This window comes from Pygocentrus nattereri, chromosome 3 (genome assembly GCF_015220715.1).
Source record: "Pygocentrus nattereri isolate fPygNat1 chromosome 3, fPygNat1.pri, whole genome shotgun sequence".
Lineage (NCBI taxonomy): Eukaryota > Metazoa > Chordata > Actinopteri > Characiformes > Serrasalmidae > Pygocentrus > Pygocentrus nattereri.
The window spans coordinates 39,260,391-39,284,255 of NC_051213.1; the positions used below are offsets into that span (position 1 = coordinate 39,260,391).

At 37.3% G+C, this 23,865-nt stretch overlaps 1 protein-coding gene across 3 annotated transcripts; it reads right to left on the reverse strand.

Moving 5' to 3' along the window:
• Positions 1 to 2,351: 2,351 nt before the first annotated feature.
• mapre2 (microtubule-associated protein, RP/EB family, member 2) lies at positions 2,352 to 22,965 on the reverse strand. Of its 3 annotated transcripts, XM_017718299.2 has the most exons (8): positions 22,849 to 22,953; positions 20,369 to 20,515; positions 16,684 to 16,811; positions 9,398 to 9,543; positions 7,578 to 7,794; positions 7,181 to 7,326; positions 6,762 to 6,920; positions 2,352 to 3,669 (listed from the first exon to the last, which is right to left on the reverse strand). In XM_017718299.2, the coding sequence occupies exons 3-8, from the start codon at positions 16,802 to 16,804 to the stop codon at positions 3,589 to 3,591; spliced, it is 870 nt and encodes a 289-aa protein (XP_017573788.1). In that variant the 5' UTR covers positions 16,805 to 16,811; positions 20,369 to 20,515; positions 22,849 to 22,953; the 3' UTR covers positions 2,352 to 3,588. The 3 variants fall into 3 exon arrangements, with proteins under 3 accessions (XP_017573788.1, XP_017573787.1, XP_017573786.1); XM_017718298.2 differs by lacking the exon at positions 20,369 to 20,515 and having other exon boundaries at positions 22,849 to 22,965; XM_017718297.2 differs by lacking the exons at positions 20,369 to 20,515; positions 22,849 to 22,953 and adding an exon at positions 19,450 to 19,719.
• Positions 22,966 to 23,865: the final 900 nt, after the last annotated feature.

A 23,865-nucleotide genomic window follows, 5' to 3' on the forward strand; every position in this document is an offset into this window, starting at 1 on the left:
CTTGCTAAATTGTAAATACTATTTGACCAGAGAAGGATGGGTCTGCCCTAGTGAGTCTTGGTTCCTCCTAAGGTTTCTTCCTCCAGTTTGAAGTTTTTCCTTGCCACGGTTGCATCAGGCTTGCTCACTGAGGGATATATGTTGTAACTGTACGTTTTCAAACTTCTGTAAAACTGCTTTGTGACAACATTGCAGAAAAAAGCGCTATACAAATAAACTTGAATTGAATTGAATTTTGAAATGAAAAATATGACAAAAAATATGACAAATGTTAAACAGCTAAAATCCTATATCAAGCAAGAATGGGAAAACTTTTCACTTTCAATAAGTCTCCTCAGTTCCTTTGCAGAGTGTTGATAAAGAGGTGGATGCAACACAGTGGTAAACATGCCCCTGTCACGACTTTTTAGAAACTTTTTGTTGTTTTAGAAACTTGTTGTCAACATGGGCATAAATTTTTCAGAAAACAATAAAATTGTTTTATTTACATTCTGAATGGGGTCCCAACGTTTTTTGAAATGGAATGGTATTAAACAAAATATATATTTTATATATTGATTTATTTTTGATACATTCACAAGCAAACAGTAAAAATATAGACAGAATACTCAATATTCTATCTACTAATACATTCTCAATTCCAGAAAGTTGGGATGCTGCGTGAAACGTAAATCAATGTAAATAAAAACAGAATGCAGTGATTTGCAAATTTCATAGACCCATATTTATTCACAATAGAATATAGAACACATATCACATGATTTTGTCATTTCATGATGTGCCAAATGTTTTCAGTTGGTGAATGGTCTGGACAGCAGGTAAGCCAGCTCAGCCTCTCCAAGCACCCTACACTATACCAATAAGATTCCTTGGGCAAGACACTACACTCACCTACCTGTGTAAAACGATCTAATTGTAAGACAGTCTGGATAAGAGAATCTGCCAAATACTGCAAATCGATAAAAAAAATGGCCACGGGCACTAATGCATCCCCATACCATCAGAAATGCAGGCATTTGAACTGTGCGCTGTTAACAAGCTGGATGGTCCCTCTCCTCTTGAGCCCACACAACACGGTGTCCATGGTTTCCAAAAAGATTTTCAAATTTTGATTAATCTGACCACAGAACAGTTTTTAATTTAGCCTCAGTCCATTTTCAATGAGTTTTGGCCAAGAGAAGCATTTTGGGATCGTGTTGACATATGGCTTCTTCTTTACTTGATACAGCTTTAGCTTGCATTTATGGATTGCATGGCAAACTGTGTTCACAGACAATGATTTCTGCAAGTGTTCCTGAGGCCATGCAGTGATTTTGAGTACAGAACCATACCTGTTTTCAGTGCAGTGCTATCTGAAGGCCCGAAGATCACAAGCATCCAATATTGAGCGTTGACCTTGTCCCTTGCATACAGGGATTTCTCCAGAATCGCTTAATCGTTTAATGATATTATGTACAGTAGATGGTAAAATATCCAAAATATTTGCAATGTTATGCTGAAGATTTACAAACAAGTGCTTTTGTACCCTTCCGTTATATTTTACCAAGAGTGCATTTACTTTTACTACAAATGTATTGTACTTTATCCACCCTTGCACTGTAGATAAGTAAATTAGCTCATTTATTTATTCATTCAATGGGTTCAGTACATGTATAGGCTGAATGATGCATGAATCTCCCTCAAATGCACACTCTTAAGCCCAGCACCCCCCAGGTATGTTGGCCTCTATGTCCGCACGTTATTGACGTCTACAAAGTAAGGACTTTAAGAAGGACCACAGGGCCTAGGGATCTTTTTAGGACTGGCCCCAGGAGTTTCAACTAAATAGAACTTTCAAGATCGTTTGGCAAATTTTCACCATCATTAGCAACTCCAAAATGCTTAGAGATGGGATGGCTGCTTCTAGAATGCAAGGGACAAATTCCTGATAATTGGTTACAGCTATGTGGTTACACACACAAATAATTTAGAGGTTTACACGAGAAGGAATGAGTACAAAAGGTGGCTGACACAGGTCCAGAGAAGGCAGTCCCAAAAATGTAAAATTTAAATATTTGCTATTTTGTCATCTGAAAGTCACCATCTGATAAGGTGGGAGTTTTTGTTTTACATTACTTCATCTGTAAATACTGTATTGTAGACAGAGAAAAGACCATAGGAATCTTTTATTGGATTTGTTGTGGATGAGAAAGCCTATCTAGCTGCCGTAGAAGCAAAATGAGGAAAACCACATAGTGTGTTTCAACATAGAAACATAATAAGATACATAAATATTATCTAATAGCTCTTTGAGTTGAGAATAAACAACTCAAAACTCATAATATGAAAATATCAAATATATACAACAAAACTTAATTTTGAAAGTGACAGAATTTTATTACGGCAAGTTCATTCATCTCTCCAGAGATTTAAAATAGCGAGTTAAACATACAAAAAACACGTAACATTTTGTTTTGTATTAAATATGTAAAAAGCAGGTCGAGTTATTCACAAATAAAATGAAAACATGCAACACAGTTTGGGGAATGCATAATGGAGGGATACTGAGAGAAAAAAAAAACATTTTCTATTTATAATAATTATTAACAGTACATATGTTTACATTCCTTTTCATTGTACACGATAGTAAATGACTTGATCTGTGGAGCTCATAATGGAACTAAATGCAACAGCATGAAACAGTATACAATGTACTGGAATACTGGATTCTGTCCAGTAGTTCAGTGAGGAGAGTGTTAGTTCTGCACTGACCTGTACTTTAAAATTATATTAAAATATTTTCAATATACATGTTTTGTTTTTCTTTTCCAGAGTGTGGCAGGCTTCTTAACATAATTAAAGACTATAAAACAAACTACATGGCTGAAATTGAAATTCAGTCTTACCAAATAGCAATAATGGACTTCTATGTTTGTGAAGTTGAGACAGCAAGCTACCCAAATGGCTTAGATTTCTATTTGTTGTATGATGGTCAGGGAGAGCAATACAGTCACACTGTCAAACATACCTCAGCTCAGATCTGTTGGGGTCCAAAGCAATAATGAATATTCCTAACATGCAGTTCTATTCCACGTATAGAAGCAGAATATTGAATCAACTGGGAGGCTGATTATGTTCATTAACATAGGGATCTTAATGCAGAATGTTGTCCTGATTACATGGCTCGATATGTCAACTTTAAATGTTTAATCAGTACAGTATGGGTGAGAAAGAAGCTGACAATCCACAGAAAACGAAACAAAGCCATCAATCCTTCATTAACTGTAACATCACAAAGCAATGGTGCTGTGGAGAAAAAGAAAATGTCTTTGTTCAGCCTTATGATCCTCTAGGGGAAAACATGTGGATGGGCTGAGTTGCAATTTCAGCAGGGAGGCGTGTACAGGAATTAGATTTAGCATTTTAGTCAAGTGTCACAAAACACAAGAAAAAAATCAAGTGGCAATTTTGGACTGTTTCTCTTACACCATCTTCAAGCAGAAAATAAAATATGAGAAAAGGTGAAGGAGGGAGAAAGTGGCTGAGGGAAAAATTCACAAATGGTGTGTGTGTGTGTGTGTGTGTATGCATGTGTGTATTTGATGGTGTTCAGTATTCATCCTGTGTGTCATCAGGGACCTCCCCTTCCTGTGCCAGGGCCTCATGTTCCTCTCCTTCTGCGCTGGCCTCCTAAACAACCACACAGAAAGACACTACATGTAATACATGAGACTGCAAAAAGAAACTCTCACGGAAATAGCTGGGAATGGCCAGCACAATAACAATCATGGTGAAGGACACTGTTCTATGCAGATTTAGAAAATCAAGAGGAGGGTATTAGAGATTGGATAACAGCATGAAAGCTTGTTCCATGTCAAGCTAAAAAAATTATAGATGTTTTGTTCCCCATTCGTATCTTTTATATTTTTTTTATTTTCTATTTCAAGTTCCAGTTTGCCATGTGGTATGTAACAAGATTTGTTGACTTCCTGAGTAAAAATAAGTCAGCACATCCTGTATAGAGATAATACATGAGCCTCTTCTGCACTTGGTCCTATAGTGGTGCATTTCCCTATTTCAACAAAACAACAGGTCATGTAACGTGAGGATTCTGTTATTTAGTTATTTAGTGTCCTCTAGGTTAGTGTTCTCTAGGCTCCTGTACTAGACTGTTAAAGCAGTGTTGTGTATGTTTAAATGAATGTATATAATGTATGTTCTCTCATAATTTGGGATTTCTTGTTTCTGGCATTTTAGAAATTACAATTAGATTTACAATTTAGAACTACTTTAGAATTATGCTGGAGTGATATTCCACAATTCCAGTAAACAATATTGTTTTAATAATATAGTGAATAACCCCCATCCAAAAAAAGTTGTGATAGTATATGAAATGCTAATAAAAACAGAAACCAGTGATAAATAAATTCTGTTCGACCTACATAAAAGTGAAAACATTACAAAAACATTAGATGTGATCTCTTACGTGTACAACCCCAAAGGGCAATTTGTTGTCATATTTTGAGCTTAATAAGATAAATGTTTTCAATGGGAAACAGTTTTGACTGCAGGTGGGCCAGTTTAGCACCATAACTCACTGATAATCCGGCTATGCTGCTGTCACACACACAAAATGTGACTTGGTGTTGTCATGCAGAAATAAGCATAGGCGTCCCAGGAAATACGTCTAAAAGACAGCAACTGTGTTAAGTGTGTTTTCAAAGATGTGCAGTAACCACCCCCAAACCATGACAGACCCTGTTTTTTAACTTTATGCTGGTAACAATCTCGCTGGTGCTTTCCTTCTTTGGTCTGAAGAACACAAGGCCTAATATTTCCATAAAAATACATTTCCACAGTGCAACATTCAATTTCAAATAACCTTAAGCCCAGAGAAGTGAACAGCTGCAGTGTATAGTACAATCTTAACTTTATTTTTATGGATGCAGTGAAAAACAGTGTTTATTGAGAACATTTCATCAAAGCATTCCCAAACCCATGCAGTGATATCCATCACAGAAACATGCCAGTTTTTATTGCAGTGCCAACTAGGGGATTGAAGGTCACAGACATTCGTTTGTGGTTTTCTGCCTTTATGAACAGAGATTTCTCTTGATTCCCTGAATCTTTTGATGATATTATGCATCGTAGAGAGTGAAATATCTAAAATTCTTGCAATTCATGGCTATAGAACATTATTTTTAAACTGTTTTTTTTTAACTGATGGCCTTGACCCATCCTTGCTCATAGAAAAAGGGGCCTTGCTCCTTTTATACACAAGGTTAACTTTATCACTCATGTAAGATATTTTTTTTTACATTTCATGATGTTTCTAACCTTAAATTGCCCTGTCCCAACTTTTCTTGGAAGATGTTGCAGCCCTCAATTTTTAAAATCATTGTATATCTACAAAAAGCAATGAAGCTGATATGTAGTTTTTTTTAAAACTTGTCTTTGTCCTGTTTTTGTTCAAATATAGGTCAAAGTAGACTTTTTACTTGCATTTTACCTACCAGTTTTCTGGAACTGCATTTATAAAAGAAAGTTACTACTAGACTATAAATGAAGTGTAAGCAATAACAGTTTAGTTCATTCATTCACAGAAGATTGTTGGAGTCAGCCTCCCCAGCACCACAGACATTTACACCTCCAGATGCAGGAAAAGGGCTACCTGCATCAGGAAGGATCCCACCCACCCAGCACACTCACTTTTTGTCCCGCTCCCCTCAGGCAGGAGGCTGCGGAGCATCAAGTGCAAAACAACCAGACTCAGAAACAGCTTCATACCAGAAGCTGTAAGGCTCTTAAATTCCAACTGAACACACTGCACTGACACTTACAAGAACAAGTACTGTTACAAACACTGTCACTTTAAACCGCACTGAGACACTTTATCTAGACACTTTATCCACTGCTCTAAGTCAATATCATGCTGCTATAGCAAACTTGCACTCTGGACTTCATATTGCTGCTAACTGCCTACTCTCCTACTCTCCCTCCCTTGTGTACTTTCTATTTATTTATCTATTTTAATAACAGCTCTTGGGTGTAAACTGGACCATGAGATCTTAATTTCGTTCCACCTCATGTAGCATGTGATGCGAATGACAATAAAATCTCCTTGAATCCTTGAATCATGTCATGCTTGATTGATCACTAAGGACTAATAACAATGAGATAGAACATATGTTAGTATTTGGGTATGTAAAAATAAATAAATAAATAAATAAATAATGCTAGTTGTCTGAACATACTTTTTAATGCATGGAATAAGACTAAAAAATCTGACCTTTTTGTACAAAGGCAACAACTTTGCTTCAATTTGAATAGTGACCTAAAAATAGTATAGCATTCTGAAGGATAAGCGGTTTAGAAAATGTGTGTGTGTGTGTTTTTTTAATATTATATTCTATTTCCAGATGATAAATGATAAAAACACAATATTTTTTATGTAGTCTCAGACCTTTAAGGATCTGTAAAGGATAAAGGATCTGTTAATTTCCTATAAATAAATAAATAAATTGATAAATAAATAAATAAATAAATGCAGGACTACTATTATTGAAAGAGCAGTTCAGTGAATTATACAAGAGAGCTAAAGATGAAATGATGAATAACAAAACTGTCTTAAACTTGTGTGCAATAGGATTTGGCCATATGCAATTTTGATACATAAGTTACAACGTGCTATAGTGCCATGGGTTCACTACCCTGTCTGAAAAAAATCTAGTATATGAACAAGATTCCCAAAAATTTCTCAGGGAAAGGTAGAGAACACTGACTTGTTCATCTGTGGAGTATAGCACTTCCATAAGTCTCTCCACGAAGGGCCCGTTATCCTGGCCCTGCTCCTGGCACAGCAGCTCCACCTCCCGAAGCTTCCCAAAGTAGAAATCCCTCTCCTTCTCCACACCCTCCAGCGCAAGCTTTAATGTGTTCAGCTATGCAGGCAGGAACAAGAGAGAGCATGTAGTACGTCATTTTTAAATAGAGCATTTGTTTTAATTGTAAATTTCTTAATTAACCCTATTAATTATTTAAAATGATAAATTAAAACCTCTGTGCACCAGTGACCTTCAACACACATTCTGACACAGTATTTAGTACTCCAGGAAATGGCATTAATGACAGAATTAAGATTTGGAGAAATATGTTAATCAAACTGACAAGAACATGAGTTAAAAGGGTTGTTGATGTGAACCTGTTCGTTAAGTTGTGCTACTTGAGCCTCCAGCTCCTTCTCTCCCTTGGCGGGTGTTGATGACATCACAGGGATCTTTTTGGCTGAAGAGGGTCGTGAGGTTGATGTGGACGATTTAGGAGTTGAAGTTGATGATCTAGTAGCTCCTGTTCACACAATGGTTTAAAAGTATGTGAATGGCACTGTTAGTCTTAGCATCATAAAGATTACACAATTGTAGATGTGAACAAAAGCCATGGTTAGATTTAGTGATTTGGGGACCCTACCAGCATTTGTAATGTCAGCACTGCCACAAAACCTGATGTTTTTTCAAACTCACAGCTAACCAGTTAGCAGTTAGAATCATTATTCACAGCTGGTCACTAATGTGAGAAATAAGAAAGACATACTAACAGACCTGCTGTAGGGGAGCTGGCTGCATGGTGAGACTTCTTTGGCAGGTTGAAAATCTGCTCTCCAGGGTCTGGGGGAGGAATAGCATCTTGGCCCTGTCGTGCCTGCACAGGGTCATACTCCTTACCATCATAATTAGCATCAAAGAACTTTTTGAACCATTGAATGAAGTCCAGGTTGTCTTGAAATCGTCCCTTTACAAGTTTCTCTACTGGAATAATCTGGAAAAGAAAAGTGGAAGTCCATTTTTTTTTATTTCATAATCAGTTATTCTTTTTTTGTGTGTGTTATTCTTAGACAGCTGGAATATGCTCCACGCAGCAACCTCTGATCTGTCTCCCTGTAGCTAAACTTTATGCAAATATGAAGCGAATTACGCTGGGTGGCAGCCAAACAGATTATGGCATGGCAAGCACTGTTATGTGTCATGATCACAGAAAGGCAGTAATACACTTGAATACACAGAATGCACTCAAAAGGTGCCATGAATTGGAAAACTGTATTGACATTGGCATGATTAAATAAGGAGAGTTCAGTACATGGAACTGAACATCAAACAATGCTGTCCTCTCTTAAATGCAAATACAGCATTTGCAAACTGGCCGATTCCAAAATTCTACACTGTAGCGTAACAGTCTTGACTTGATATTTACACCTCCAAAATTTACACAGACAAGCCCATGTTCTATCCCCGCAGGTATTGTGAAGAACGAAACAATGACAATGGAGCAACAGCAATGACCCATTCCAAACTGTGAAGGGGATGTCGGCACTTTTCATGCCCTTCCCAAGGAACTGACCTGTCAACAGGCATGTTTGATGTCATGCATGGTTGATATCAACAGGTATGGTTATGCAAATTATAGGGTTGTAGACGGGCATGTAAATAATAACATACTAATAATAATATTGCATCTGGGCATTTTTCACCTCTACCAAAGTCACATACATTCTATGCAGACATACAGAACAATTTAAAATAGCTCTGCCCAGCTAAACTTGCCTGCATTTTAGCACCATGTGCTCAGAAATGAACTTTGTCAGTCCTGTCTCAGTCTTTACATCATTTTGGCTCAGTCTGATTTCAGTCTTGGGGTAACATGGAAATTGCTCTCAAGACCACTGCCACCATCTGAAATAACTAGAAACTGAACTTATTTTTTATGAGTTTTTAATATCAACAGTATCTCCAATTTAGTAGTCCTATTTCAACATATTTAAATCAAATCGGTTTGCTGCTGGATGAAGATCTAATTGATTCCTTTCAGGATGGCTTACCTGGGTATCATTTGTTTGTTTGATATCATTCAAGCATCCCCTGGGGTCAAATGTTGTTTTTAATAGGTCATCATTTTAATACTAAAATGAATGTTTGTTGTTTAGCTATATTAAGTTAACTTTAGATGCTGATGTTTGAATAAGTTTTAAAGAAGAACGGAGGGAACATCCTCACAACTGTTTGCTTCCAAAAGTTATGATCCTAAGTTGGACTGAGACTACAATTTAATTATAGCCAAAAAAGGATTGAAATTGAAATTGCTATATTTTACAAATATATATAAAACATTATATAATAACAATTTTAGTAATATGTTAAATGCTGACTTTAAAAAATGCATAAATTAAGCAATGAAATAAAAATACAAACTCACCCTACAACAAAAACATATCAAATATATATTATACTGAAAATATTATAATTGAAAATATTTATTTTATTATTATTTTCAGCAGTTCTGAAAGTTGGGATGTCGCAGCACTCTTGTCGCAGTACCCCCACTTCCTGACCTTGTCTGCTTTGAGTTTGGCTGCCAGATTTCTTACCTTGTCCACATTCATCCTCTTGAAGGAGGCTTGAAGAAGTTTAAAGTTATGAATGTATTCATGCTCCAGTTTGGCCTGGAACTTCACCTTCTTAAGACTGATGCAGCCAGGGAATAGCATATCCATAAACTGGCAGTAAGCAGCACCTGCAAAAAGACAAGATAAGTCTTGTAGGATCCTTATTGCCTCTTACTGTGACAGTAGACATAGGAGACCATCAGTGATATAACTAAGTTGCCGATCTATCCCCATAATGCAGCTTATGTCCTATCACATTCTGGCATCATCTTAGATGCATCATCATAGATATGAAAATATACATTTGACTTATTACAGGCTTACTGCTGGTGACTTTGTTGGTCACATGACTCAGGAAAACCAAAACATGGTGCAGATCACCACCAAACCACTTATTAAAAAGGCATTTCTGAAAGTCCACACCTCAATCAAATAAAGAGTAAATAGTAAAACTCTATTAATAATGCTCTATTAAAGAGCAAATAGTAAAGCTCTACTGGGTTAGTTTTACCTGTGGAGGTTCTATAATTTGATGGCCCATATCAAATGAAACCCAATTTTCCTCGCTTTTCTGAAATAAAAGTGTTTAATGTACTATGCAAACACTGTTAACGTTTAAAACATACTGGTAACTGCCGAATCCAGACAGTTTATATATGGAAATTAAGCAGCAAGAATATCTTGTTCTGAATCCACTGTTCACTTGTTGTACCATTTATTATACTTGCATCATGAAAACCAACATATTTACACATGTACAAGTATACAGCCCACAGCAGTGTATATATATATATATATATATATATATATATATATATATATATATATATATAGGTTCCATTATAAATCCATTACAAATTTTATTATAGAACCTACCCCTCTGAACTAGTCAGGTTCAAATAATGCTGAAAACAGAAAAAAACATATCTATATATGAAACTTCTTTTCAAATTCACTTTTAGCATATTGCGTCAACACTACATTAATGCCTCTTGTAACTCTCATATTGGGCTTTCTTTGAAGCTATCGTCTTCTCTCACTACTTAGCTTGGGCAGACTGCCTTATCTGAGCTATGTCTGGGAAGAATTGGACATGTTTCAAAGGATCTTTTTATACCCCATCTCTGCTTGGCACTTACACCTGCGTTAAAACAAAGATCACAAACCTAAATGTCATGCAACATAGCCCATGGGGTGTTTCAATAGTGGCATTTCAAGACATTATTGTGCATAATTATCGTAACATAATAATGCAAGTCAGCCCTGTGTTACTGCCTGTGTCGGATCAGTACATTTAATGTTACTTTTTGGTTGTTTTTTTTTTCTTTTTTAGTATCACTTGCTAAGACGTGCACTTAAGATGCCCAAGCAACAGCCTATTTGTGATGCAAACTGATGTCCTATGACACTGTAGCACTGATGAATGCTGAATGGTATAACCAATGGGATTCCTTTTGAATAAAAATCTCCACATAACACTTCCGAACAATGTGCAGCTGTTCAACCAATAAGCAGATGTAGCTGATAGAAATCACCTTATTTTTTGTTATCAGATAACTTGTAACATTAATGTTTAAATGCCTGTTTTTATGTAATATTAATTTTGGGTGCTTATAGCAGGCAATGCCTTCCAAAAGTAGGAGAATAAGAGAGAAAAAGCTGATGGAGGCAACTAAGGGGAGAGCAATTTTGTAGAGTTGGAAGTCAAACAACCAGCAGGTTGAATTGGGTGAAGAATTACATTTACATTTACATTTATGGCATTTGGCTGACGCTCTTATCCAGAGCGACTTACAATTTGATCATTTTACACAGGTAGGCCAAGGTGGTGTTAGGAGTCTTGCCCAAGGACCCTTATTGGTATAGTGTAGGGTGCTTCTTCCCCGTCTACAGCGTAGAAGGCAAAGGTGTTAACCACTACACTAGCCAACCACCACATTATTATGACAATTATGACAGATATGTTAAGCAACCATTTCCTACATAGGCCTTTTTTTTCAGAAACATTTTTGAAGTTGGAAGTAGGCCAACAACTAAATAAAAATGAATATTTAAATCAACAACAAATAAACAGCATATGATATCTGTGCATAGTAGTAATGTGAATGAGTTTTATCATAATATGTGATTTTCTTTTATGAAACAGAAATGAATGCTGTACTGACATTACACCTTCTCACAAAAATGTCCTTAATATCATCCCATTATTTACAGGGGAATTCCAATGAAATTTTGTAGTTTTATGTGTTCATTACTACAGTCTTACATGTGTCCCATTAATATGACAGAATTAATTGCTGCAGACTGGTACAAACAGTTTGACTTATTCCTGACAGAATTCACTGACACTGCCTAACTACAAAAAGAACATACTGTATAAACCCAAAATGCCTAGCTAGTTCATGCTATCACAAGACCACCCAAGCAGGCAAGGCCTGTGTGATACACACTTTTACAGGGTTGCACAACTCTGGTCTTGGAAGAATGATCTCCAGTACAGTTTGGTAGTTTCTTTCCTCAAGCACTCCTAGGGGTGGGCGATATGGCTCTAAAATAATATCAGGATATTTCAGGGTATTTTTGCAATAACGATATTTTTGGCGATATGACAAAACACTGAATAACATTTAATTAATTTCAAAAACACGCTATTGCAACAAAATAAATGTTAACGTTTTATTAAGTATAAATATGTTTAAAATATTCAGTAGACACAAAAAAACTGATTCCGATTGATATATTTGTCGGATTATTAACAGATTATTTGGATGCATTTAAACGTGGCTATTGGCTGTTGAACACTCTTCATGGCATTAGCCACGTTTAATAGATTATGGAATGGAATACATCCATGTAAACACCTCAATTGGAATAGTCTAATACGATTGACGCCATTCGTAATGCAATTTCTATCCGACTGAATGAGGTGAGTAATCCTCTAAATAATCCATTAAATAGAAGAATAACAGCCATGTAAACGCCTGAATCCGATTCCACTCCAATCGGAACGTGTAAGTACGTTCTGCGCATGCGAAAAGGTTTATACCATTCAACATGGCGGAGCAGAAACTGGCCTACAGAGGAGACGAAGTTTATGCTCTGAGCTTTAAAAGACGGCGGTGGGACGGACGTCCAGTTTATGTGTCTCGGAACACGACGTCTTCCTCTCGACATCATAAAGCCATTAAAAACACAAGCGCGCCAACTGGAAACTCATCTCACGCCGACTGGACCTCACATGATTGTTCGCTGTCATGGTAACGTCTACTCTAAGCGCTGCTCCACGCATGCGCGTCATTTTGCATCGGCTTACTTGTAGCGAGCATGTAAACGAAGATTTTCATCAGATTGTTGAATAGAGTGAGCATATAAACACCTCAGTCTGAATCTGTAATCCGATTGTTTTCAATCGGATTGGCAGAAGTCTTTTCGTGTAAACAGCCATTTTTGATTTTCCTCATACTCAACTGAGTGCTACTGCTTGAGGTGGTGAAACAGATTAGTTGTTTCCCCCTTTTGTTGTTACGGGCTTCTTGTATATCTTGCATATTACTGTGATCTGTTGTACATCCGAGATTTTATAACCAAACCACCTCCACACTACTGAAGTCGCTCCCCTTTTTGGGACAAACTCCGCCAAAGAGCTGCTTTGCGCCATACTTCTTTCTGTTCCAAAATGACTCGCGCAACGACCTCTCGACCATGCACATGACATCATTACGTCAACAAGTCAGAATATCGCTGTTATCACGATATGGATTTTTTTATCGTTTAGAAAGTTATACCCGTATTATCGCGAATGATACGATATGGTACATCCCTAATTCCAACAAAACCTGGCAATTAACAAAAGAGTTTAATCAGCTGTGTTTGAACAGGGAAATCACCAAACTGTGCCTGTCACTGGCCAGGACCAAAGTTGTGTACCTCTGCACTAATATTATCCACTGTTGGTATCATGAGACACAGCTAGCTTGCATGGCAGTATTCATTATCCTTGGCTTGCAGGAACAGATTAGATTAGAGCTGTCAGTGGCTCACTAATATAAAGAATGATGCTTACAATGTGAACATAGCACCAGTGGATAAATAAAAAGTTTTACATCTAGCCCCATCCGTTTTAAAAAAAGACAAAATTACAGCAGAAAGGAACTTCACAGAGAGCAGGTATGCATCTCAGTTGACAAGCATTCTGAAGAATAAAAGTGAAGTTGATAAAACCAAATGACTTAGAAGAAAGATGTGAAATCAATTTATTTATTTTCCATAGATAACAACAGAGCTGAGGGTTGAAGTTTAGCAGTAAAAACAGGGACAGCAGTAAGCACACCAAAAACACTTTGCTCAATACCAGAATGTATCAGGACATAAAAAAATTGTTTCCTATTGCAAGTCATTGCTTTCGGAGTTTATACTGCTATTACTACTAGACTGAATTCATGGATTAGAGTAGTGATGTAAGTGTTTAACTGGTCTTGAACTCAGGGCATTACAAGTATATACATATTATACAAGTATATTATACAAGTATAATAACCTCCCTTCTGTGAAAGAGCAAGAGTACTTAAGAATAAATAAATAAGAATAAATTTTATGCTGGTGAATGAAAAAAGATTTATTCAGTGAACTAAAATAATAAGATGTACCTACTGCCCACGTTCAGACAGCTCGTTTCCATATATAACAGTAACAGTATTTATCACAGTATATACAGCATGCAAAACTTTCAGGCATCTTATCATATTATTTAAAACCATTTATCTGTCTGGCAATAAGCATGGTAAAACACATAAATCATTATAATGTACATAGACAAATACAGCAAACAAGAATTTAAAGTAACTACAATTTCTTGTTTTCAAATTTCAATGTAGTTCTTATCTTGTGAGCTGGTCTGAAAAATATTTTTTGGTTCCAGATGGTTCTCCTTGATGTCCCCATCCATCATATGGATGTGATAAACTTCAATGCTGATTTAACAGAATGAAGGACTGATTAGCCAAACCAGGTGCTGGACGATAACTCCAATTAATACTGGACTGCCATTAAGAGGAGTTTGAAAGTGGTAAATCACACTGACATACATAAAATCACTACTTATTGTATTAATAGTATTGGTATTTTTGTATCAATATTAATAGTGAGAAAATATCAACTTACTGCTCACCATTATCACTGAAAACCCACATTCATGAATACCTTCACAATGGAAATACACAAAACTAGAACCACCAAAGGCTTAATCACACTAATTTAAACATTTTCCTCCATTTTTGTTTCAGTTGAAATACAGATTTAAAACCAAATTCATGTTTTGTTCATTGACGTGACCCAGATAGCAAGAGTGATCTTCTCCCACATATTAATCCTTTTAGGACACTTTAATACATGTACCAGGTATATTAAAATGTTAGTTGACTGTAATAAGTCAAGCAACAAGGAGAATCAACAATACTGCCCTTCGCTGAACACAAATAGTGCTTTTGCATTTAGACAGAATTTTATTTTTTATAATTAATTTTTACAAGAACATTTTTAACTTTGTCATTTACCTAAACAAGTTGTTTCGGTTACTGTGCCTATAAGACTGATCTTTGTGCTGTAGGATAACTACAATTAATGGTGGACTGCAATGAGAAGAGGTAGGAAAATGGTAAAACATACTGACATATGTAAATCACTACTTACTATATTAATATTATTATTTACTGTATTTATAGGGCTGAGTAAATAACTTATTACTCAGATAAACAAGCTCTTTAAATCTCATTTTCATGCCTAAATTTGTGCACAGTACTACATACAATATATGGTCAAAAGTATGTAGACACCCATCGTAATTATGGAATTCAGGTTTCAGTCACACCTATTGCGAACAGATGTATAAAATCAAGTACGCTGCTATGCAATCTCCACAGATAAGCAATGGCAGTAGAATGGGTCTAATGTGAATTGGTGACTTTAACCATGGAACTGTCATAGAACCCCACTTCTGCCACAAGTTACTGATATTTCTGCCCTGCTATATCTGCCCCTGTCAGTTGCAAGTGCTATTACTATAACAAGAAAAACAACAGCTCAGCCACGAAACAACAGGCCACACAAACTCACAGAGTGGGGCTGCTGATTGCTGAAGCACGTACAACCCACCTATTCTTTGTTTCATCACTCAGTACAGAGTTCCGAACTGCCTATGGAAGAAATGCACAAGAACTGCACATTAGTACCTCCATTAAAAGGGTTTTCTTAGCCAAACACTGTGCATAGTGATCTTAGGCCTGTAAGCGTTGGCTGGAGTGGTGTAAAGCACAGCATCACTGGACTTTGCAGCAGTGAAAATCTAGAGTGATGACTTCACTACCTGGTGGTCTAATAAAAAAAAATCTGTATTTGGCAGATGCCAGGAGAATGCTACCGGAATGCATAGTGCCAGCAGTGAAGTTCGGTGGAAGAGGGATAGGGGTCTGGGATGTTTTTCAGGGTTTGGGATAGGTCCCTTAGTTTTAGTAAAGGTTAATGCTAGAGCATGCAAATACATTTTGGACAATTGTATGCTTCCACCTTTGTGGCAACAATATGGGGAGACCCTTTCCTATTGCAGCATGACTGCCCCCCCTGTAAACAAAGTAAGGTCCATAAAGACATTGTTTGATAAGTTTGGCATAACTGCAGTGCTGTGCACAGAGCCCTGACTTCAACCGCACTGAACATCTTTAGGATGAAATGGAATGTCATTTGCAAGCCAGGCCTTCTCATCCAACATCAATGCCTGACCACACAAATACTCTTTTGACTCAATGGGCACAAATACATGCTCTAAAAAGATTATTACCGTTATTGCCACAAAGGGGGACCAACTCTAAAGATGTGACCAACTCTTAAGATGTCCAATGAGTTCATATAGGTGTGACGGTAATGTGTCCACATACTTCTGGCCATATCATGTATTATACAGTCAAGAATGCATGAGAACGCCACCGTTTTACAAAACATACAGAATATTGATGCTACTATGTCTGAATAACAGAATTAAACAGCACCAAGTAGATTTTATTTTTGAAAAACAAAGCAAAATCCTAGTTATCAAGAAGCTTCAGTGTTCACTATCAGCTCTGGATAATTGTATAGATAGCATCAAGCATAAGACTAAACAAAATATAGGCACCATACAATGCACAATGCGTATAGATTTTTAGGCTCAATGGTAATGCTATAATATTCAAATGTTCTGCTATTATATGATTGCTCAGACTGAGTACCAGACTTACCTGATGAGAGCTGCTCCACTTTCGTGTAGTTTAGACAGAGCAGATCATTCACCCAGGCAGTGATGTCATGCCTGCTCATAGTCTCCTGGGTGATTGAGGTAGAATACACGTTGACTGCCATGCCCCAACTGTGAAGGACAGGAAGGAAAACTGTCATCTTTATCACTGAAAGCTTTAACACCAAATTCATGTCTTGTTCAGTGATACGACACTGATAGCAAGAATAATATTCTCCCACATATTAATATGCCCATGGACCAGGTATATTAAAAACCCATATCCTACTATTTTCATGTATTTTATTTTTTTTTATTTTTACATGATCATTTTCAACTTTGTCTTTGAATTAAACAGTTTGTTTCTGTCACTATGCCTATAAGACTTGTTTATGTAAATGACCTCTGTTCTGGTTGCCTTGCCCTGTACCGTACCTTATTCAAAAAGCAGCCCAGCTTGAAACACTCCTTATAATAGAGATAATAGGCAGAGCTGAAAAGATGGAAATTTATACATCTTTTTTAATTCAGAAAGTGTGAAAAATTAGGTTAACCATGATATGGGCTCTCTAAGACTCTAGACACTAACAACTATTTCAGTTCCTTCTTCTGAACAGCCAGTCAGACAGCCCATTTTTAAAAAAAATCATAAGTAGTCTAAAAGATAACTACAAAAAACTAAGTTATTAGCTATTTGTGACTTAGCTCATTTTAATGTTTCTGCTTTAAATCAAAGATAATGTTTCACCAAATGTTTGTTAGCGCGTACTTCTTATGCAACTGCCAAAGGCTTGAACAACACTCTCTGGGATGGCTATACAAATCTCGAACAGGGCTCTTGACAGCAGTCATTAATGAATTACAATGTGTGAATTACAAACATATAAAACTACATGTACACAAACTGTCACAAATAAATCATTACGAATTCGACTTCATTTATTGTCCTTTCATAAAACCTATTACATCATCATTTAGGTAAGTGAGGACAAAAACAACGGCAGCCTGCAAAATGATTGAAGTCAATTAGGTCCTATTTATGCAAATACTGACTGTCGGCTATGTATACTTTTGTGCTTCTACACAAGTGTCTTACTGAAGCGTAAAAACAAATGAAGCAGAGTAAGCAATAATGTTTTCATGTTATAATAAAGATACCTACTACAGTAACTGAAACCAAATGGGTCTCAGGGATATTGCTCACAACGTTTTGTTTTAAAATCAGTTGCCAGCACCTCATATCTACATGTCATGGTGTTTTTGAACAATACTGTGAAATCTTTTTTTAAAAACAAAGGAGTCACACCAAATATCATTTTCTCATTTTCCTCAAACCTTGACAATTTCCAAGAACTATCATATGAATGGCTGCAACTGTAGAACCCTGGACAAGGCCATGAGTGCAGTATATATCTATAGGTGTAGGCCTACTGGCATTAACTAGTTTCCCTTTTCTTTAAATTAAATCTACAGGGTAAACAACACAGCAACACAATTTCAAGCCTGGCTATGGAATGGAGCATCTAGCACTATAAGAAGAGAGTTCAATTATGGAGGGGGTACTTCCATCTCCACAGTCAAGGTAAGGAATTGAACATGAAAAAAAGATACCATTAAACATTTGAGTCTGAATTAAGAATCGTTGGTTATTTGTGGGAAAATGACACAAACCACAAACCTATAGGTTGACTGCGTCAGGTATTCAGTTGTATACAGACATTACGTTGCGGTTCCTAACAACTGTAGCTACAGTAAACAAAGTCTGCCTCGTAACGTTTTAGATTTACATGTCTTGTGCAAGCTTCTCGAAAGCCATTTGGTCTACTTAAGAAAATGTATCCCTATTCCTTTCACAACGCCAACGTTTTAATTAGGTTATACGTCGCCTTTCCAGATAAAAGGTTTGGTCATTTGCCTGCACTAGGCCGATTACAGCCAAAGCGATTAAAGTGCGCATCACCTACGCGAAACCAGACATTCCTCTTAAACCTACACAGTTATCAGACAGTCAAAGCGAACAGCAAAGTTCTGTCCTCAACTGGAGAAGGATCCATCTAGTTAGCTAACGATTTGGATAGCAAGCTAATGTTAGCTACCTCCAGTGAGGTTTCCTGAGAGAGATGAGGACAAAAAAATAGGATAGCCGCTATGCTAGCTAGCTAACAACCAACATCCAAGACGCCCCGCGGTATTCCCAGACTGGAATGAATGTGTCTTTTATTATCAGTGTATACTATAATATTGATAGCTAAATATTCCTTTAAGAGCAAAAGGTTGAACGTATTTGACTATGGAAATTATTCGATTAACATTACGCAACGGCTAGCTAAAGGGACACTAGCCTATTTTAGATTACAAGCCCAGGATAGCGCAGTATCAACACGACTCTGAGTAACTGCCTTCAGGATTTTCCTCAACCAACACCGCAAGAATCATGCATAACAGCTGATATCCAGACAAATACTTTTAAGTATGTTAGTTAAATGGAGTCATCTAGCTAAAAGTCTGCACAGCCAAAATCTATGGCTGGGTCAAGAAAAGCCACAATGATTAGGAGGCAGCTAGCTAACGTTCTGCCCAGCTTCCTTGGAACACAATTACGACCCCTTTTCAGCTGCTGCATACGGAAAGATGTTTACATTAAATGTATAAATAAACTATAGCCTGTAACGTTATATAATAGACTTTCACGGCGAGTCAATCCTTTTTATGTTGACGTTTGACTTAGCTTTAGAAATACCACGTCAAAAAGAGCACTGCACTGATTTACCTGTAGGCGCGCTCTCCTCGCACTGTATTTTTTCTGTAAGGGATGATATTGGTTCCATTGTCCTGAATGATGTCGTTATTGTTCTCTCCATTTGGGGACAGTGCTTGGGTAGGACCTGGCATTTGGTTTTGTGAAACGTTGAACAGATTGCCTGTTCGCTCCAGATGAGGAAAGAACGACCACCGCAACTCCCTGCGCCGCGCCTCGGCTCTTTGCGCTGCTTATTCTAGGCGGGCGAGTCAGCCTCTCTGTGTCTCTCTCTCTTTCTCTCTCTCTCTCTATCTCTCTTTCTCTCTCTCTCTCTCTGACGTCTCGACAGCGACGTCACTGGCAAGCTGGACGACAGTTTAATCACGTGACTCTGGGAGTGGCGATTTCACTCTTGCTAAAACATAAAAAACGGCACTTCTGAACGCCTAAAGCAGGTGAAATATATTATATCGCCAGCGCCAGATGCGCTTCTATCACAGGACAGTATACTAGACAGCTGTTCTTAGGCCAGAGGTCTTTCTCGCTGCAGACCAGATTAGCAATACTGAACTTCGGCGACAGGATCTGTGGGTCATTTTTAACCTCACTTCTATTACAGCGTAATACCTTATGGTTATTGTAGGCTTGTATCTAATACACCCACAGCCAACACAAATTAATCACAAAGAGTTGTAAAGGAAATCAAAATGTGTCTTGTACTTGCTCATGTCATGGACTCTTCATTCAAACTCTCCCTTCCATCTCTCCAAAACATATGAAAATGTACTCTGGCTGAAGTGCTACAAAAGTGGAAATATGTGGTCAAATGCTGGACCATCTTGCATTGGTGGTTATCTGTTTCATATAGGTAAAGAAGCTCTTTAACAGTTGCACAATACTGTTACTTTTGAATTGTTTTAAATTGCTTGAACCACATGCAGCATGTTACCTGGATGATTCTCTCTCCCTTGGAGGTGGAGATTCTTTGCGTCCAGGTGAAATGTGATGTCCACCAAAAGGGCCACTTGGAGAATTCACTCTAGGTTTCTTAACTCTGGCTCACTTTTCCCCTTGCTGTCAAGGAACTTGGGTATTTCTTTGAGGAGATGAAAGACCACAGCACTTCACAGTGATGCACAGTGAAGTGCTGTCACTTCACTGTGCATCACTAAGCCATATTGTTTTCCTTATTCCTTCACCACAAACTGTTGGTGATTTTGTGCTCTTAAATAAAGGTGATCATGCACACAACCAACTCCATCACATTTTATAACTCACAGAAGCAATAATATTTTGCTCAGTAGCTACTGTGGCACACTATTGGCTTCCCCTTAAGCTTGCTTGCAGTGGAGGAAAGTACATTACTTCTACAGTGCACTCAAGAAAAAAAAAAATCTACTGACCGCAGAGAAAAAAAACAAACAGAAGTCACCACATTTATTCTAAAATGAAACCATTAGTGAACAGAGTTGATTTTTAGTTTGAAATGCAGGTTCTCATACTCTAGTGAACTGTAATCTGTAAACTCATTTGTTTTCTGTATCTACTGGACAGTCTGATGAGCATCTTGGTAATTAGGCTGCTTATACAGCAATATGACCACAACATTACCATACAACACAGGCTTACAATCAAGAATGCAACTACTACCCTGTAACTTCAATGACAGCTAATATTAGGTATTACTGAAAGTATAGTCACAAATGTAGAATTCATGAATAGCTAAGTAACTACAACTACAACACTATATTATGAAGGTTAGTATTAGATCAACAGTGCTTAATTTTAGTCTTGGGGGTCCACAACAGATAAACAGTTTAGCAAAAAGTACACCTCCAGTTGAAGTACTGCTAACCACATTGAGGTACTAGAAGACATTTTTAGATTTTTTAGATACTGGAATCATATTACTATCAGCAAATATTTGCTTACAAATATTGATAGTGTACACATTTAGATTTGATTGATATTTCAAACCAATATTTGATGATGCATTTATTGTACTCCAGAAGAGTCGAATGCTGAGGTGACGCCTGACGACCACACTACAATGTCTGCATGTTATGCAGTTTACTGCATTAGCAAATCTATAGAAGCAAATTTAAGATTTCTCAACAATGCTAATCCAGGTAAATGTAAACCTTTGATACAGACATTTTAACTAATTATTTATGTATCAGCAATGGTATTGGCATCAACATATATGTACATTAAAAATAATGGACATCAGCATCTGTCCAGAAATCCCATATCAATGCTTCCATAATAACTAGCAGAGGAGTTGAATTGTGTTTTAAAACAGGGGAAACAGTGATATCCAAGGTATGAATGTAAGTGCCTCTGTATCAGGGCATTATGGAGGCTTACTTGCTTTAACATTAAAAAATTAGTCTGCATTAAACTATATTATACAGGAATAAGGCAAATTCATTCATTTATTCATCATCTAAGCTGCTTATCCTTCTGGGTCAAAGGGGTGCTGGAGCCTATCCCAGCACTCTCTTTGGTCGAAAGGCAGTAAACACCCTGGACAAGTTGCCAGTCCATCAGAGAAAATGGTAAATTAACAGTGTGAATGTTTGTGGGGTCGATTCTTAAGCTATTATTTCTTAATATATCTTTGTATACATGCAAAAGTTACATTGCAAGGTGAGCTGAAAGGTGGGTGAGCTGAAGGAAACTTGGTGTATTGCTTAACAGAAGGCGAAGCTTATTAGTACTATTTTGTACGCAATGAAACAAAGTTAAAACGTGACATTCAAGTAATCAGGGAGTGACAGTGGAAAAATTCACTTAACAATTCACTTAAACTACAACTTTTTTCAACAGCCTCTTCTGATTAAAGCAGCCTAGTTGAGTCAATGCTTGGAGCCACCCAAATTAATGTAGAGTTAGCCAGTCGGCTTTCCCTTTTCCCTCAACTCAACAATCTGTAGCATGTTACCTGTGACCAAGTGCCTTACTGCATACATCGTTTTACTAGCTAGCTAACCTAGGATAGCTATCTCAGCCTGCACCCACAAACGAAGCCTGTCAGCAAAAAAGCTAACCAGAAAGCTAATTTTATGCTGTAATGTCCAGCTGACCAGAAATAACGTTAAATAAAATTCCATAAAAGTGGACTGACTCAGAGCTTCAAGCCAAAGAAAACCGTCGACGGTAAATTGCAAAATAACATCAATGTTTTTATTGGCAATGCGATCACACAGTAAACAGTGACAGCTATTATTGCATAAAAGCTAATAGCTAATACACAGTTGACTCAGAGCAGCTGCTGCTTCGCTAGCACAGCCAACAAGCTAGCCTTCTCAGGATTTTTTTTACAGTTGTTAAGAAACAGATATCGTTTACTTTACAGCTCTTCAAGAACAGAGAAGTCACGAAATCGCTTTGCCAGTTACATACACTTTCAGACAACGTCGGACTCACCCGTAAACTGAACTCCAAACTCGGCTAGATGCGCTTTCGCTTAGTCACCCCACCCTCAAACAGTCATTCTCAAACGTAGTGAAGAAAAACCCTTTCTTCGAGTGAGGTCGATTTGACGAGGAGCACCTCTCAGCGATTGGTGTAGGCATGACATGTGGACGCGTGGAGGGTTTTTTGACCAGCTACACTCCAATACCATGTTAAAACATGGGTTATTGTAACGTAAATGTGCGCTACAATTTGAGAACAACTTAAATATTGTTGGAAACTAGAACAGTGCAAACAGAAGTGTTGACAAATAGCACATTTTAAACGCATGTTTCCATCGAGGCAATGCTCACAACAGAGGTTTGGTCATAAACGGACCACGCCTTGAATTTCATCCGACACAAAGAGCACCCGTGGACTCGGACCAAGAATGGCATCCCCCATTCCAAGCAGTATTGCAATTGATCTTTTGCCAGATGTCAGAAGTATTACTGTCAAATACTATCAAATGGCAAAACTGCATGTGCGGTATATAAGTCCCGGGGTCTGTATTCCAGACGATGATTAGGACAGTGATACACGTTTGTTAGCCCTACTATAAAATTGATCTTGTTAGTTCATGGCCTGGTCATATTAAGCCAATTGCTTTTGTAACCCCTATAACCTGTTATTAATTTTACCTGCATCTAAAACAGCTTTTGAATTTTAATTGCGTTATCACGCACCAGAGGGGAAAAATTATATTAACCAATAATATATCATATTTTATCTCTCTTTCCACCACCCACACCTATCATGTAGCAAAAATGCTCAACTAGCTCACAGACCCTCCCTGATACCCAATTGCAAACCCTGATCAGAGGTCACTGTGAATAAAAAATCAGAACTTGGTCAAAAATGTAGAAAAACATATGTGGCAATGCCGATTCCTACTAGAGACCCAATAGGATTCCAGGAATACATTAGCCCAAAGCTTAAAGAGATTCACATTTTTTGCCCATTCTAGATTAAACTTGGATGTTTAACGCT